This window comes from Hemitrygon akajei, chromosome 14 (assembly GCF_048418815.1).
Source record: "Hemitrygon akajei chromosome 14, sHemAka1.3, whole genome shotgun sequence".
Taxonomy (NCBI): domain Eukaryota; kingdom Metazoa; phylum Chordata; class Chondrichthyes; order Myliobatiformes; family Dasyatidae; genus Hemitrygon; species Hemitrygon akajei.
In genome coordinates, this window is record NC_133137.1 from 37,063,444 (window position 1) to 37,079,443 (window position 16,000).

The window sequence follows — 16,000 nt, forward strand, 5'->3', positions numbered from 1 at the left end:
CCCTCTCTCCCTCTCTCCCTCTCTCCCTCTCTCCCTCCCTCCCTCCCTCCACGGTGGGAGGAGAGACATAACAAACAACTCGCTGATCCATGATAAAAGTCTGTTGCTTCACTTTTTCCGAGCTCTGCACCCGGAGTCAGCCCCAGGGTTCAGGTCTCTGGACACACAGCCCAAGGCAGCTAACCCGTTGCTCCAGATGTTCTGTGTTCTCTTGCGACACCTCAGTCAAGGGCACCAGCCTTGAATCAGTCCGTCTACAGTCCCCGAAAATCCAGCACCCTGAAGGCACGCTAGTCTTCCCGGCCACATCCTTGGCATATCGAAAAGCCGCCGGTCATGAGGCCCCAAGAGCGGGTCCCATTCCCACAAAGAACCAAAGTCAGCGTGTAACTCCAGGTCAGGGTCTTCAAAAGAACCTTGAAAAGGAAAAAAAGAGATATCAAAGATAGAAATAGAGCTGTTTTCGAAGAGGCAAGCAAAGGAGTTGCCATTTAGTGCCATCTTGACTTTGCTCTCATGTTTGATTGTTTTACAACATCGAGTCACAGTGGATTTAATTTGAAAACACAAACACGAGGAAATCTGCAAATGCTGGAAATTCAAGCAACACACGCAAAATGCTGGTGGAACACAGCAGGCTGGGCGGCATCTGTAGGAAGAAATACAGTCTACATTGCGGGTCGAGACCCTTTGTCAGGACTAACGGAAAAAAGAGATAGTAAGAGATTTGGGGGGGGGGGAGAGGGAGACCCGAAATGATAGGAGAAGACAGGAGTGGGAGGGATGAAGCTAAGGGCTGGGAAGTTGATTGGCAAAAGGGATACTCTGGTGCTACCCTCCCCCTTTCTTCCAGGGCCTTCCGTCCTATGATACTCCCCCTTTTCTAGCCTTGTATCCCTTTTGCCAATCAACTTCCCAGCCCTTAGCTTCATCCCTCCCACTCCTGTCTTCTCCTATCATTTCGGTTCTCCCCCTCCCCCTCCCACTTTAAAATCTCTTACTATCTCTTTTTTCCGCTAGTCCTGATGAAGGGTCTCGACCTGAAATGTCAACTGTACTTCTTCCAATAGATATTGGCCTGCTGTGTTCCACCAGCATTTTGTGTGTGTTGCTGGGATTTAACTTGACTTTTTTTTTTGACACTGATCAACAGAAAAAGACTTTTGTGTCAAAGTGAAAACAGATCTCTACAAAGTGATCTAAATTACAGATATAAAACACTAATTGTTGCATTAGTATTCACCCCCTTTAACATGACACACCAAATCATCACTGGTGCAGCCAATTGGTTTTAGTTAAATAGAAATCACCATGAGCAGTCAAGGTGTTTCAACTGTTTGTAATAAAAATACACCTGTATCTGAAAGGACCAACAGCTGGTGAGTCTGTATCCTGGCAAAAACTACACCATGAAGACAAAAGAGCACTCCAAGTAGCTCCCTGAAAAGGTTATTGAAAAGCACAAGTCAGGACATAGATACAAGAAAATTTCCAAGTCACTGAATATCCCTTGGAGTACAGTTAAGTCAATCAAGAAGTGGAAAGAACATGACACGGCTGTAAATCTGCTCAGGGAAGACTGTTCTCAAAAACTGAGTGACTGTGACTAGCGAGGGAGGCCACCAAGGGACCTATGACAGCTCTGAGGACTACAAGCTTCAGTGGCTGAGGTTGGAGAGACTCTGCGTAAAACAGTTGTTGGCCAGGTGCTTCACCAGTCGCAGCTTTATGGGAGAGTGGCAAAGAGAAAGCCACTGTTGGGGGAAAAAAAACACACATTGAAATCTTGGCTAGGGTTTGCCAGAAGGTATGTGAGAGACTTTGAAGTCAGCTGGAAGGAGTTTCTATGGTCTGATGAAACCAAAATGGAGCTTTTGGCCATCAGACTAAATGCGAAATATTATAGCATTTTGAATGATAGCCAATAAACATACTATCCCTACCATGAAGCATGGTGGTTGCATCATGCTGTGGGGATGCTTCACTGCAGCAGGCCCTGGAAGACTTATGAAGGTAGAGGGTAATATGAATGCAGCAAAATATAGGAAAACCCCGTAGGAGGATGCAGTCTGCAAGAGAACTGCAACTTGGGAGAAAATTTGTTTTCCAGCAAGACAATAACCCCAAGCATAAAGCCAAAGCTACACAGGAATGGCTTAAGAACAACAAAGTTAATGTCCAGGAGTGGCCAAGTCAGAGTCCTAGAGCTCAGACCTCAATCCCATTGAGAATTTGTGGCTGGACTTGAAAAGGGCTGTTCACTCATGATCCCCATGCAATCTGGCAGAGCTTGTGCAGTTCTATAAAGAAGAATGGGGAAAAATAGCAGTGTCCAGTTGTGCAAGATCTGATGGAGACCTATCCACACAGACTCAAGGCTGTAATTGCTGCCAAAGGTGCATCTACTAAATACTGACTTGAAGAGGGTGAGTAAAGTGTAATCAATTACTTTGTGTTTAATAATTGTAGTAAATTTAGACAAATTTGTAGAATTTTTTCCACTTAGACATGGAAGAGTCATTTTCTGTTGATCAGTGTCAAAAAAGCCAAATTAAATCCACGGTGATTCAATGTTGTAAGACAATAAAACATGAAGTCTTCCTGGGTGGGGGGGGGATACTTTTTATACGCACAGTATGTGGCTAAGACTTTTGGATAGTGTTGTATATCCTTCAGGATTTTATAAGACAGAGAGGTGACCTCTTTAATGTCACCATTCAGCCTTCTATGCTCCAAGGGATTAAGTACAAGCCTGCTGAACCTCTCAAATAACTCAGGCCCTTGAATAATAAATCTTCTTTTCATTATTTCCAGTTTTATGATAGCCTTCCAATAACAGAGTAACCAAAACTGCACACAGTACTCCAAGTGTGCCCTCCCCAACATCCCATGCAACTGCAACATTACATCCCATCTCTGATACTCAGTGCAATAACTAATGAAGGCCAGTGTGCCGATGCCTTGTTCACCACTCTGCCCTCTGACTTTTTTTTGATCACTTTATTACAATCTGTTACAATTTGAAGTTCACAGGTTTGATTCATTGCTACATAGTATTTTTAGTAAAACAGTCACAGGCAATAATTCCGTTGTTCTTAGTTTCACCTTGTCTCTCTTTGTCTTTTACTTCAGTGCCCCATTCCATGCAAACTTTGGAATTATCCCTCCTGCCTTCCACTGTATCATGATTATTTTTGTATTTTTCATCCACATTGTGTTCTTTTTACCTGCTTCTTAACTTTAAACCCTTATCATTAACTTTGAGATTGAAAGGTAATGCAGGCCCACGCAAGGTCTAATTATTTTGTGTTAAGATTCTTACACGTAATTGCCAGAAAGTGGATGGATCAAATAAAAACAAAATTCCCAAATTAGGTTTGGTTATACAATTGTTTTATTCCATTATGTGGACGTGTAAAACACTTCACATTTTTTTAAATGAGCTATTCAGTTGTTTGGAGGATAACTAATGAAGAAAAATGTTTCTCCTTTTAACATGTAGAAACCTCGCTCAGACCTGGTTCGGGCCTCTCTGAGTCTATTAACTTCAAGTGCATACAGACTTCAGTCAGAATGCAAGAAAGCACTACCTACAGAACCCAGTCCCACAACTGACATTCAGCTTGTGACACAGCAAGTGATCCAGTGTGCATACGACATTGCCAAAGCTGCCAAGCAACTCGTTACCATAATGACAAAAGAAAGCAACTAATTACAATTTTCCCCATTTTTATTGGCAAATTTTTATATAAAAATAACTATTTTGAATATGCACCAGATTTGGTCTGGGCTCTGTCAGTATTATGTTTGCATGCTTTTTAATATAATTTACATTTTTTGGATATTAATGTTTTTTTTCTGCTTATGTTTGTGGCCAATAGGCTAACCTTTTGGTGCATATTTCTGTTGTCACTTTCCACTGGTTAGACTTTGCCTTCAGGGAGCTAAATCAGGCAGATAACAGTTGCTAATTGGAATTGTGCATCTTATTGTTTGAAGTGTATTAACCACAGAAATATATGACAATTTAAAATCTCTTTCTTTCAAGGTTATAAAGCTCTACAATATTTCCATATTATGCCTTGCTAGGGGAAATATTGTTTGAAGTTGCTCCATTGGGGTGATTAAAACTACATTATATTCACTATTACTATAAATAAGATTTAAATTATTAGTCAATGACAGTCAGGATATGAAATACAGAGGGCAATAGAATGGGAATGGGTGTGGTATAGGAGCAAAGCACAAGAGAAGAGTGATATTGAAGGTGGATTAAAGCAAGTATCTAGATTGTATAAAGGCAAAGAGCAGTTTGCCACTATGAAGTGCTGAGTTGGTAAAAATGGTGTTAATCAGCTATTGTAGCTGAAACTAAATAATAATGGGGTGTTGCTAATCCAGTGGCTAAATTTCAGCTGGAAGTATTGTCTCAAATGGGGGAAAGCAGAGGTATGGGTCTAATTGAGTAGCTCAGCACAGATACAGAAGGCCAGGTAGTCTGTTTCTGTGCTCTACCATTATATATATTAATGAAATATTTACATAAGTTGCTATTTTTAGCAAGGATTGGGACTAAATTCAATGCAAACAAATTTGGTTGTCTATGTTCATTTGACCATAGATATTGGGTAAGTTGCAACAACAACTGGAGTTTTTTTTTAGCCATTTCAGTGTTTTAAACAATGTACCGTGTCTTCAACGTAGCTTGTCAGTTCTATTGAATATGAGTGGTGTTAATCATGCTTCCTTATCCAATGTCATGCACAAATTTTAAACCAGGATTATATTATTTGTCAAAAGTTAGATTGGTCAAGGCGTTGTTGAACAAAAAGCCATACTGATTATTGCTTTGTGCACGTTGTACCTCATGGTATCACAGCTTGTGACCTACATGCTTGACAGCACAGAATCAATGCAATATACTGCCTGGAACAAGCAGCCCTTAAGATTGATTAGGTTTTTTGTGGATGATAATTTACAACTGTGTTAATACTGTTGTGTATGTGCAGAAGTTATTTATTGTTCAGAATTACATATTTTTTTGATCATTTAATTGTTAAAACCATCTAATTTTAGTTGGCCAGCTTTTAAAATTGACTAAATTTGTATGGATCAGTGCATGGTAGTCAAACATGCAATTTTATGTGCTTTGTACAGGCAACCCCTATTATGGCCATTCAATAAATAGAAATTCACTCTTGGAGAATTCCCAAATCACTATCCAGTAATTTGACGATGTAGAATAAAATACACTGGGATGGAATTTGTGAGGGCAAGACAAATATAAATGCCAGATGCATTGCTGATAAAATGAGTTAGAGGGAAATAATACTGTAGGAACACACCTCCACTTATAATGTGGGATTCAGTGGGGAAAGGGGGGGGGGGGGTTTGTGTTACAGAAAATAGCAGTAAGGAACACAACCCCACTATGTCAGGGTGGGGGTCGCCTGTGTTGAATTCCTAAAAGATATGATTTTTGTCGATCTCTGTATCATCACTCAGACACATCATTTTCAGTCCTGGCACAGGGACTTTTAGATTAGAACCCACCAAAACAAAAATAGCACAATTTTCTTTGGAGTGGTGACATCTGTGACTTCAAATTCTCCTTGTTGGCAAGTGAGTTAACAGATGGAGTACAGCAGAAGTCGCCAGATTTATATGCAAGTTATTATAAAAAGTATAACTGGTTGGTCAACTTTGTATTGATGAATGAATCTGCACATTGGCTAATCAGTGTAAAGTACAGTATGGATTTGAACTGGCAGGACCAGTCCATAAGTGCACTTCCTGCCAGCAGCTCATCAAGTCACTGGCAGCAGCATTCAGGGAAACAGGTAACCCTGATCGGTCTCCTGTGTAAAGGAGAAACAGTTAATGGAGGAGCGAATAATCGAGATCATATCCTTTGTCTCCTTAGCAAGGTGATGCCTCAGTTTGTTTGTGGACTTCAGTTTCGTCCAAAGCAAGAGATGGAGCCTTGCTTATACATAAGGTTCTGTGGATACTTTAGCACGAGACATTGGGAAGAGGAGAGCAGCAGGTTGTACTCAGGATCTTTTATTTTGAGCATGGAAACTGATTATTTTCAGGCAAGAGTGGGTTTTATGGTATAGTATTGTGGTATGAATTAGAAACTAAATATTGGTATTGATTACAAGAGGCACTACCAGCCTACAATATAAATCTAGTCACTAGCCAACTGCCCATAGATGTTGGGTGGAACTTGACAAGTCACTTGTACATGACAGGATATGTATTTGTTCTTAAAAGCTGTGATATAATATATTACAATTGGCTAAGGTTTGAAAGTCTCCTAATGCAACTATGGGATGAAGGGTTTCTTGTTATAATAACAAACCCCAATTCCTTGATGTTCCATCCTGCTCCGTGATTCAAGTTTCATATCCTGCCAATATGTTTTTGTGACCTGAACCTTGGGCAACATTTTTACAGAAGCTAATGGTTGTCAGGCAAGCAAGCTCTATCTTTTCATGCATCTATCAATTCTTCTAATTGATTCCCACAAACTAGAAATTCTGATACACCACACTATCTGCTTTCTTAAAATTAGTAGATCATAGAAAATGGGATCCGAATTTCCAGTTTGGGGATCATGAAGCTATCCTTCATAATTCTAGTTTTTTTAAGTCCATTACTAGCACTTTCAGGCAAATGTGGGTGTTCTTTTATGAACCTCCTTATCTTGTCCAATTTAGTTAAATTATTTTGAGGCCTTGTTTGAAACCAAGGAGTAGTAAAATTGCAGAACAAAACAAGTTTTAAATAACTTTATCTTTTGCTTTTGTCTTCTGGATATTTTGACCCCCATCTCTTAAAGTGAACCCACTCCACTTCTGTTTCTATTCAAGGAAATTTCACCTTTGAAGTCCACCAAAGGCTTGTTTCACTTTTTCCTTCCAGAATGAATGAATCCTGATGTAACCTTTGTGGATGTCACGTGGCTCTTCCTATCTACTATTTGTATGTCTCTTTCAACTGTTACTGGTTATATTGAAACCAGCCAAGCATGTACAGTTTGTAATGATGTGTTTAGTGTGATTTATTAAATACATTACATGTACAGATTTGTCTTCTGGACTATTTATTCCTTGGTGCATATGCTTAATTCATTAATTCAGTTAATGTTAATGCATATGACTCTATTGTCCAGACATGTCTTACACACAGGTCAGATCGAACTGATTGCTTACTGTCCTTCATTGTCACCAAAGTATGAAAATTACCATTGATGACTATCAGGTGGCACCACTGACTAGTTTGTGGTTGTGGGACAAAACATTAAGTTCAAGTCTATTGTCACTTCAACTGTATATATGTAAGCTGCCAAAGAAAACAACATTCCTTTGAACCAAGGTGCTCAACAGAGTACACATGACTCACATAAAATAATATTACCACAAATAAGGTGCATTTATGACAAGTCAAAAAGTGAACAGTATAATTCTACTGGCACATCATATGTGATGAGACCTAGATGGAGGCAGGGAGTTCAGTAGTCCTACATCCTAGGGGAAGAAGTTGTTTCACCATCCTAATAGTTCTTATCCTAACGCTACGGTACCTCCTGCTTGATGGTAGGGAGTAGAGGTTCTTGGACTGATGACAAGGATCATTGACAATCCTGACCCCAACAATACACAAAAGAGTTGAATTCTAGAGTTACCATCAAAACAGCATTTGCTTGAGTAGGGTTTCAATGAAAAGTCAGTGACATGAATGGAAAACACTTGTCTGGTAGGAGTTGTACCCTGTACAAAGGCAGATGGTTAGAACTGTTTGTTTCATCTTTAAGATGTTACTGCAGGAGTTTCACAGGATTGTGACTTTCAACTTTCAGCTGTGACTGACTTTTCCCTCCGTGTCAGAATTGGGTTATTCAATCAATAAGCAATGTTCAGTTGCATTTGCAGCATCTAAGAAATGCTGCATTTCAGACAACATTTAAGCATGAACTAATAAGTAGCAAGTAATATTTTTTGCTATAAAAGGTTATTGTCTTTTTCAAGACAGTATAACCACCTCTCCTTGACATACAACATCACCATCACTAATTCATCCATTAGTAAACATTCTAATGTTTATCAAAGGTTCACCTTTGATAGAAAATTTAACTGAATCAGCCACAGAAATGGAATGGGTACAAGGACAGGTGAAAAGCTGGCTGTTTTGCTGAGAATGACTTGCATCTGTATTCCATGTCTTGTTTTAAAAGTGGGGAATCACTGAGGATGAAGAACTAAACTGCAGTTAAAAATTGGTGGTTGATTGAAAAATGTCTGTCTCAATTTACTTGACTACATGGCAGGACAGGTGTTAAATTTTGAGTTTATAATTAAGACCTATTCTCCCAGCCTGACCCAATTCCTGCAGACTGCTTGCTTGCTCAATATTACCTGCCCCCCCCCCCCATCAAATACCCATAACCTTGATGACAAAGCCTTCAATTCAGATCATTAAACATACTCAGTGGCCACTTTATTACATACAGCTGTACACCTTATTGATGCAAATATCTAATCAGCCAGTCATGTGGCAGCAACTTGGTACATAAAAGCATACAGACATGGTTAAGAGGTTCAGTTGTTCAGACCAGATAACAGAATGGGGAAGAAATGCGATCTGAATGATTTTGACCATAGAGTGATTGTTGGCACCAGATGGTGTGGTTGGAGTATATCAGAAATCGGGATTTTCACACAATCGGGACTTTACAGAGAACAGTGTGAAAAACAAAAAAAAACAGCAGTTTTGTGGACTTAATGACCATCTCCAACAAGAGAAGCTCTAACCATGGTACCTTGACATTCAGTGGCATCACCTTCACTGAATCCCCTACTATCAACATCCTGGGAGGAGGGTTACCATTTACAGGAAACTGAACTGGTCAAACCATATAAACACTGTGGTTACCAGAGCAGATCAAAGGCTAGGAATCCTGCAGCATGTAATTCCTGACTCCCCAAAGCCTGTCCACCATCTCCAAGGCTCAGGTCAGGAGTGTAGTGGAATACTCACCACTTGCCTGGATGAGTGCAGCTCCGTCACACTCAAGAAGCTTGACATTAATGCTAATGAGAAGGTGTTTGAGAAGGGGATTGGTAAACTCAAAGGCATGAACTGAAATGGATGAAACAGCAACACTAAGATTCCATAAAGTGCGTCCAGTGCCTACATCCTAAAGTGGATGCTAAACTGCAGAGCTAAGGGGTCTCTGACATTCTCTCCAAGGTTGAATGGAGTGATTGGACCATGCCCATTGTCCCAGTGATCAAGATAGGGAAGCTGGTGCTGTTCACATATGTGGGGACTTAAAAGTGAGCATCAACCCTATGCTGTGTACTGTGCAATATCCTCTGCCACGGATAGAACACATTTTTGCACCTTTTGCAGGCTGGGAGAGGTTTTCAAAGATTAATTTGCACAAATAGAGATTGAGGAGTCAAGCAGGAAGTTCCTTACAGTCAACACTCACAAGGGTCTGTTCCAGTATAATCATCTTGACTTTGACATCACATTAGCTTCAGATAATTGGACCAAGTGCTCCGAGATATCCCAGAAACACAATGTTACCCTGATGACATCATCATGACTGGCAAGAGTGATGAAGAGCACTTCCAGAAACTTGGTAAAGTGTTTATCAGTCTGAGTGAGTACGGTCTGCGCACAGGAATGAAATCTCATACTGTGGACAGGTCATTGACAAGCATTGCTTACATAAGTCACAAGAGAAGACTGAAGCAATGCTACAGGCATCCAAACTAGAAAATGTGTCACGTCTCAGGTCATACTTGGGCCTTGTAACTACCATCGGTTTCTCCCAAACATTGCTACAGTGCTGCACCCATTCAATGTACTTACAGACAGGAGCAAAGTGGAAGTGGTCAGAAAGATGTGAAAGAGCATTCAAGGAAATAAAGAGTTTAATAATATCCGATGAACCTCTCACCCATTATGACCCATTGCTGCCCATTAGACTGGTGTGCGATGTGTCCTTTTATGGCATTGGAACCGTTTTGTCACACACGATGGAAGATGGGTCTGAAAGTCCGATTGCATTTGTTTCAAGATCTCTGATGAATGCAGAACAGATCGACTGAGAGGCCTTTAGTCTACTATGGGGAAAAAAGAAGTTCCACCACTACCTCTCTCTCTCTCTCTTTCTCTCTTGACTTGGCTTCGCGAATGAAGATTTAGGAATGGGGGCTGCCCACATCTGCTGCAGGCTCGCTGGTGGCTGACGAGGCCAATACGGGACAGGCAGACCCGGCCACAGTGGCTGCAAGGGAAGATCTGTTCTGGGTTTGGTGCTGCTGTGTCACGGTCCTTCCTCCTTCTCCTTTTGTCCTCAAGACCAGCCCTGCGCTCTTGAAGGAGGAGACAGACTGGTGAATGGTGTGTTGCCAGACCTCGCAATCAGAGGCTAGAGTAGACCACTGGCGATGGTCAATGTGACAGGCACCAAGGTTTTCTTCAGAGAGTCCTTGTACCTCTTCTTCAGTGCCCCCCTGTTACGGTGGCCAGTGGAGAGTTCGCCATACAGCACAATCTTGGGCAGGCAATGATCCTCCATCCTGGAGATGTGCCCTGCCCAGCGCAGCTGCGTTTTCAACAGCATGGCCATGAAGCTGGTGACCTCTACCTGTTCGAGGACTACCCCTACAGGCAAAAGATTACACAAGCGACAGATCACCAGCCACTTGTGTCCATTTTCGATCCCAGGAAGAAAATCCCGGTGGTGACTGCTACCCGATTACAACGTTGGGCACTTTTCCTGGGAGCCCACTCTTACACCGTAGAGTTCAAGGGTACCAAACAACACAGTAATGCTAACGATTTGCCATGTCTTCCACTGCTGGTAACTAAAGAAGAAAAGTCTTCATACTGTGACACAGCATTGGTGGACCAGATGCCGGTAACGAATTTCAAAATACAAAGAGAAACACGGAATGACCCGTCTATGACATCTCACAGGATAGCCAGCTCATAGTAATCAAGTCAAGTCAACTTTTATTGTCATTTCGATCATAACTGCTGGTACAGTGCATAGTAAAAATGAGACAACGTTTTTCAGAACCATGGCTTACATGACACAGTACAAAAAACTAGACTGAACTACGTAATAAAAAAAAACATAGAGAAAGCTATACTAGACTATAGACCTACACTGGACTGCATAAAGTGCACAAAAACAGTGCAGGCATTACAATAAATAATAAACAGGACAGTAGGGCAAGGTGTCAGTCCAGGCTTCGGGTATTGAGGAGTCTGTTAGCTTGGGGGAAGAAACTGTTATATAGTCTAGTTGTAAGAGCCCGAATGCTTCGGAGCCTTTTCCGAGACGGCAGGAGGGAGAAGAGATTGTATGAGGGTTGCACGGGGTTCTTCATAATGCTGGTTCCTTTGCAGATGCAGCGTGTAGTGTAAATGTCCGTGATGGCAGGAAGAGAGACCCCGATGATCTTCTCAGCTGACCTCACTATTCGCTGCAGGGTCTTGCGATCCGAGATGGTGCAATTTCCGAACCAGGCAGTGATGTAGTTGCTCAGGACGCTCTCAATACAACCCCTGTAGAATGTGTTGAGGATGGGGGGGTGGGAGATGGACTTCCCTCAGCCTTCGCAAAAAGTTGAGACACTGCTGGGCTTTCTTTGCTATGGAGCTGGTGTTGAGGGACCAGGTGAGATTCTCCGTCAGGTGAACACCAAGAAATTTGGTGCTCTTTACAATCTCTACCAAGGAGCTGTCGATGTTCAGCGGGATGTGGTCGCTCCGTGCCCTCCTGAAGTCAACAACTATCTCTTTTGTTTTGTTCACATTAAGAGACAGGTTGTTGGCTCTGCACCAGTCTGTTAGCTGCTGCACCTCCTCTCTGTAAGCTGACTCGTCATTCTTGCTGATGAGACCCACCACGGTCGTGTCATCGGTGAACTTGATGAAATGGTTCGAGCTGTGTGTTGCAGCACAGTTGTGGGTCAGCAGAGTGAACAACAGTGGACTGAGCACACAACCTTGGGGAGCCCCCGTGCTCAGTGTGATGGTGTCGGAGATGCTGCTCCCGATCCGAACTGACTGAGGTCTCCCAGTCAGAAAGTCTAGGATCCAGTTGCAGAGGGAGGTGTTTAGGCCCAGTAGGCTCAGCTTTCCAATCAGTTTCTGAGGGATGATTGTGTTGAATGCTGAACTAAAGTCTATGAACAGCATCTGAACGTATGTGTCTTTTTTGTCCAGGTGGAGGGTGATGGCAATGGCGTCATCTGTTGAGCGGTTGGGACTGTACGCAAACTGCAAGGGGTCCAGTGAGGGGGGCAGCAGGGTCTTTATGTGCCTCATGACGAACCTCTCGAAACACTTCATGATGATGGATGTGAGTGCAACGGGACGGTAGTCATTTAGACAGGACACTGAAGACTTCTTCAGCATGGGGACGATGGTGGCGGCCTTGAAGCACGTTGGAATGGTGGCGCTGCTCAGGGAGATGTCGAAGATGTCAGTCAGAACATCTGCTAGCTGGTCTACACATCCTCTGAGCACTCTACCAGGGACGTTGTCTGGTCCAGCAGCCTTCTGTGGGTTGACCTTGCACAGGGTTCTCCTCACATCGGCCACGGTGAGACACAGCACCTGGTCATTCGCAGGAGGGGTGGTCTTCCTCACCGCCACGTCATTTTCCGCCTCAAACCGGGTGGAGAAGTTATTCAGCGCATCTGGGGGGGAGGCATCACCTGCACAGTCAGGTGATGTTGTCCTGTAATTGGTGATGTCCTGGATGCCCTTCCACATGCGCTGCGTGTCGCCGCTGTCCTGGAGGTGACTGTGGATTAGCTGGGTGTGTGCACACTTTGCCCCTCTGATGGCCCGGGACAGTTTGGCCCTCGCTGTTGTTAGAGCTGCCTTGTCACCTGCTCTGAAGGCGGAGTCGCGGGATCTCAGCAGCGCACGCACCTCTGCGGTCATCCATGGCTTCTGGTTGGCACGTATAGTGATGGTCTTGGACAGAGTAACATCATCAATGCACTTGCTGATGTAGCTGGTCACTGATGCTGTGTACTCCTCTAAGTCGGTAGAGTCGCCATCGGTTGCAGCCTCCCTGAACATGTGCCAGTCAGTGTTCTCAAAGCAGTCTTGAAGAGCAGAGATGGCTCCTGCTGGCCAGGTATTCGCCTGCTTCTGAACTGGTCTGGAGTGCCTGACGAGCTCTGTATGCTGGGATTAGCATAACAGAGATGTGGTCTGAGTATCCGAGGTGGGGGCGGGGCTCAGCTCGGTACGCGTCGGGGATGTTTGTGTAAACCAGGTCCAATGCGTTCTCCCCCCTCGTTGCAAAGTCCACATACTGATGGAATTTGGGGAGCACTGACTTAAGGTTCACGTGGTTAAAATCACCGGCGACAATAAACAGACCATCAGGGTGTGCATTCGCTAATAGCCCCGTACAGTTCACAGAGCGCCTCCTTAGCATTAGCGCTGGGGGGAATGTAGACACCGAATATAAGGACAGAGGTGAATTCCCATGGCAAATAAAATGGTCTGCATCGAACTGCCACAAACTCCACTAGCAATGAGCAGTGTCTGGAAACCAGCACAGAGTTCTTTCACCATTCCGTGTCGATGTAAACACAGACACCGCCACCGTGAGCCTTACCGGAGACAGCTGCATCCCTGTCCGCTCGAAACAAGGCGAGCCCGTCCCCTGAACGGCGGCGTCCGAAATCCCATCAGTGAGCCATGTCTCTGGGAAGACGTACGCGGAGCAAACTCTGTACTCCCGCCGAGTATTACGTTGGAGTCGGATGTAGTCCATTTTATTGTCCAGGGAGCGGACATTGGAGAGCAGAATGGACGGGAGAGCCGGTCGGCTGGGTTTGCTTTGAGCCTGGCACGGACCCCTGCCCGTTTGCCTCGCTTCTGTTTCCTCGCACATCGCTTTCGACGTCTCTATCTCCGGCTCCCAGCATCAGGCAAGTCCAAGGATTGTAGGCCCGTTCCCCTCAGCAAGCCGACGTCGCATAATTCAGCCAGCAGATCTTTGTGGAGGTTTGTTTTGGGGCGATCTCTGTATTGTAGTAGTATCTGGCGATGGTAGATAGCCGGTCTGTTATCCATGTGCCCTAATCGAAAATTGTGTATCAAACTTAAAATATAAAATTAAATTAAAAGTAGCACCAAGTCTGAAAGGCCGCTGCTACCTTGCGCGCGGCCTCATAATCCTATGTTTTCAGAGTTCTCAGTGAGATGAGACCAACTGTCTGTATGTCAAAGAACCCTGATGTGTGGATCTTGTGTTGTGGTTCCCTCGAAACTGAGAACCAGAGTGTTAGAAAGTCTGCATGAAGAACACCTGGGTACAGTCAAGATGAAGAGCCTCACCCAGAGCTACTGTGGTGGCTGGGAATAGATAAATAGATTGAAGGCTTGACCAAAAGCTGTTCAGGATGCCACAGAGTTCAAAATGCACCCTCTCAGGCACTCTTACATCCATTGAAGCGGCTGTCATCTCCATGGCAAAGAGTACATCTTGACTTTACTGGGTCATTCATGGACTCCATGTTTCTGATTGCTATTTGGACTTTCAGAAGGCCTTTGACAAGGTGCCACACATGAGGCTGCTTACCAAGTTCAGAGCCCATGGTATTTCAGGAAAGTTACTGGCATGGTCAGAGCATCTGATTGGTAGAAGGAAGTGAGGGGGATTAAAAGGATCCTTTTCTGATTGATTGCTAGTGGTGTTCCATAGGGGTCGGTGTTGGGACCAATTATTTTTATGCTGTTTATCAATCATTTAGATGATAGAATAGATGGCTTTGTTGCCAAGTTTGCAGATATTATGAAGATTGGTGGAGGGGCAGGTAGTGTTGAGGAAACAGGTAGGCTGCAGAAGGACTTAGACAGATTAGGAGAACGGGCAAGAAAGTGGAAAATGAAATACAATGTTGGAAAACGTATGGTCATGCATGTTGATAGAAGAAATAAATGTGCAGACTATTTTCTGTTTTTCTATATGTGGTGAGAAAAGATGTGCTGGCATCGGAGAGGGTTCAGAGGAAGTTCACAAGGATGATTCTGGAATTAAAGGGTTATCACATGAGGAATGTTTGATAGCTCTGGATCTGTACTCGCTGGAATTTAGAAGGACGAGGGGGGGATCTCACTGAAACCTTTTGAATGTCAAAAGGCCTAGACTGAGTGGATGTGGAAGGTATGTTTCCCACAGTAGGGGAGTCTAGGACAAGTGGGCACAGCCTCAGGATAGAGGGGTGTCCATTTAACACAGATGCAAAGAAATTTCTTTAACCAGAGGGAGGTGAATTTGTAGAATTTATTACCACAGGCAGCTGTGAAGGCCAGGTCATAGGTTGTATTTAAGACAGAGATTGCTAGGTTCTTGATTGGACATGGCATCAAATGTTGGGAAGTGAGGCTGAGAAGGGAAAAAAAGGATCCGCCATGATTAAATGGCAGAGCAGACTCGATGGGCCAAATGGCCTAATTCTACTCCTATGTCTTATGGTATTTAGAGGGACCTGACTGTCCTTGATCTTAAATCTCTGAAAGTTAACATGCAGGCACAGCAAAGTTCAAAGTACATTTTATTATCAAAGATTGTATAAATTACGCAACCTTGAGATTTGTTTGCTTACAGACATCTACAAAACAAGAAACGCAAAAGAAAGGCCAACAACCAATGCACAGAGAGAGAGAGAGAGAGAGAGAGAAATGAAATCAAATCATCCAAACAATAAAGCAAGCACTGAGTCCATAAACCCAAAGCTGGGAACAGCCAGAATGGGCCCTTAGTCTCCATCTCAGTCCATCTCACAGAGCCAAATCATCGCAAAGCTGGCAGACACTAAGCCAGAGCAGCCGGGGCACGACACAACCTCAGCCTCAGTGCCAAGGAGAGTGGAGCAAAACATCATGGAGTAGAACTGGCTCGACCCTTGCCTCCGGTCCCGACATCTTGTCTTTTAAATCC

At 43.5% G+C, this 16,000-nt stretch overlaps 1 protein-coding gene across 11 annotated transcripts in view; it reads left to right on the forward strand.

Annotated features, from left to right (window-relative positions):
* The window catches only part of git2a (G protein-coupled receptor kinase interacting ArfGAP 2a), a 111,572-nt gene extending 104,485 nt beyond the window's left edge, over positions 1 to 7,087 (forward strand). For 10 of the 11 annotated variants that reach the window (XM_073065840.1, XM_073065844.1, XM_073065843.1 and 7 more), the window contains one exon: positions 3,503 to 7,087. In XM_073065840.1, the coding sequence (XP_072921941.1) occupies positions 3,503 to 3,712 (210 nt within the window). In that variant the 3' untranslated portion in view covers positions 3,713 to 7,087. The remainder of the gene's footprint in view (positions 1 to 3,502) is intronic. The other variant, XM_073065845.1, reaches the window with a different exon arrangement.
* The last annotated feature ends 8,913 nt before the right edge of the window (positions 7,088 to 16,000 follow it).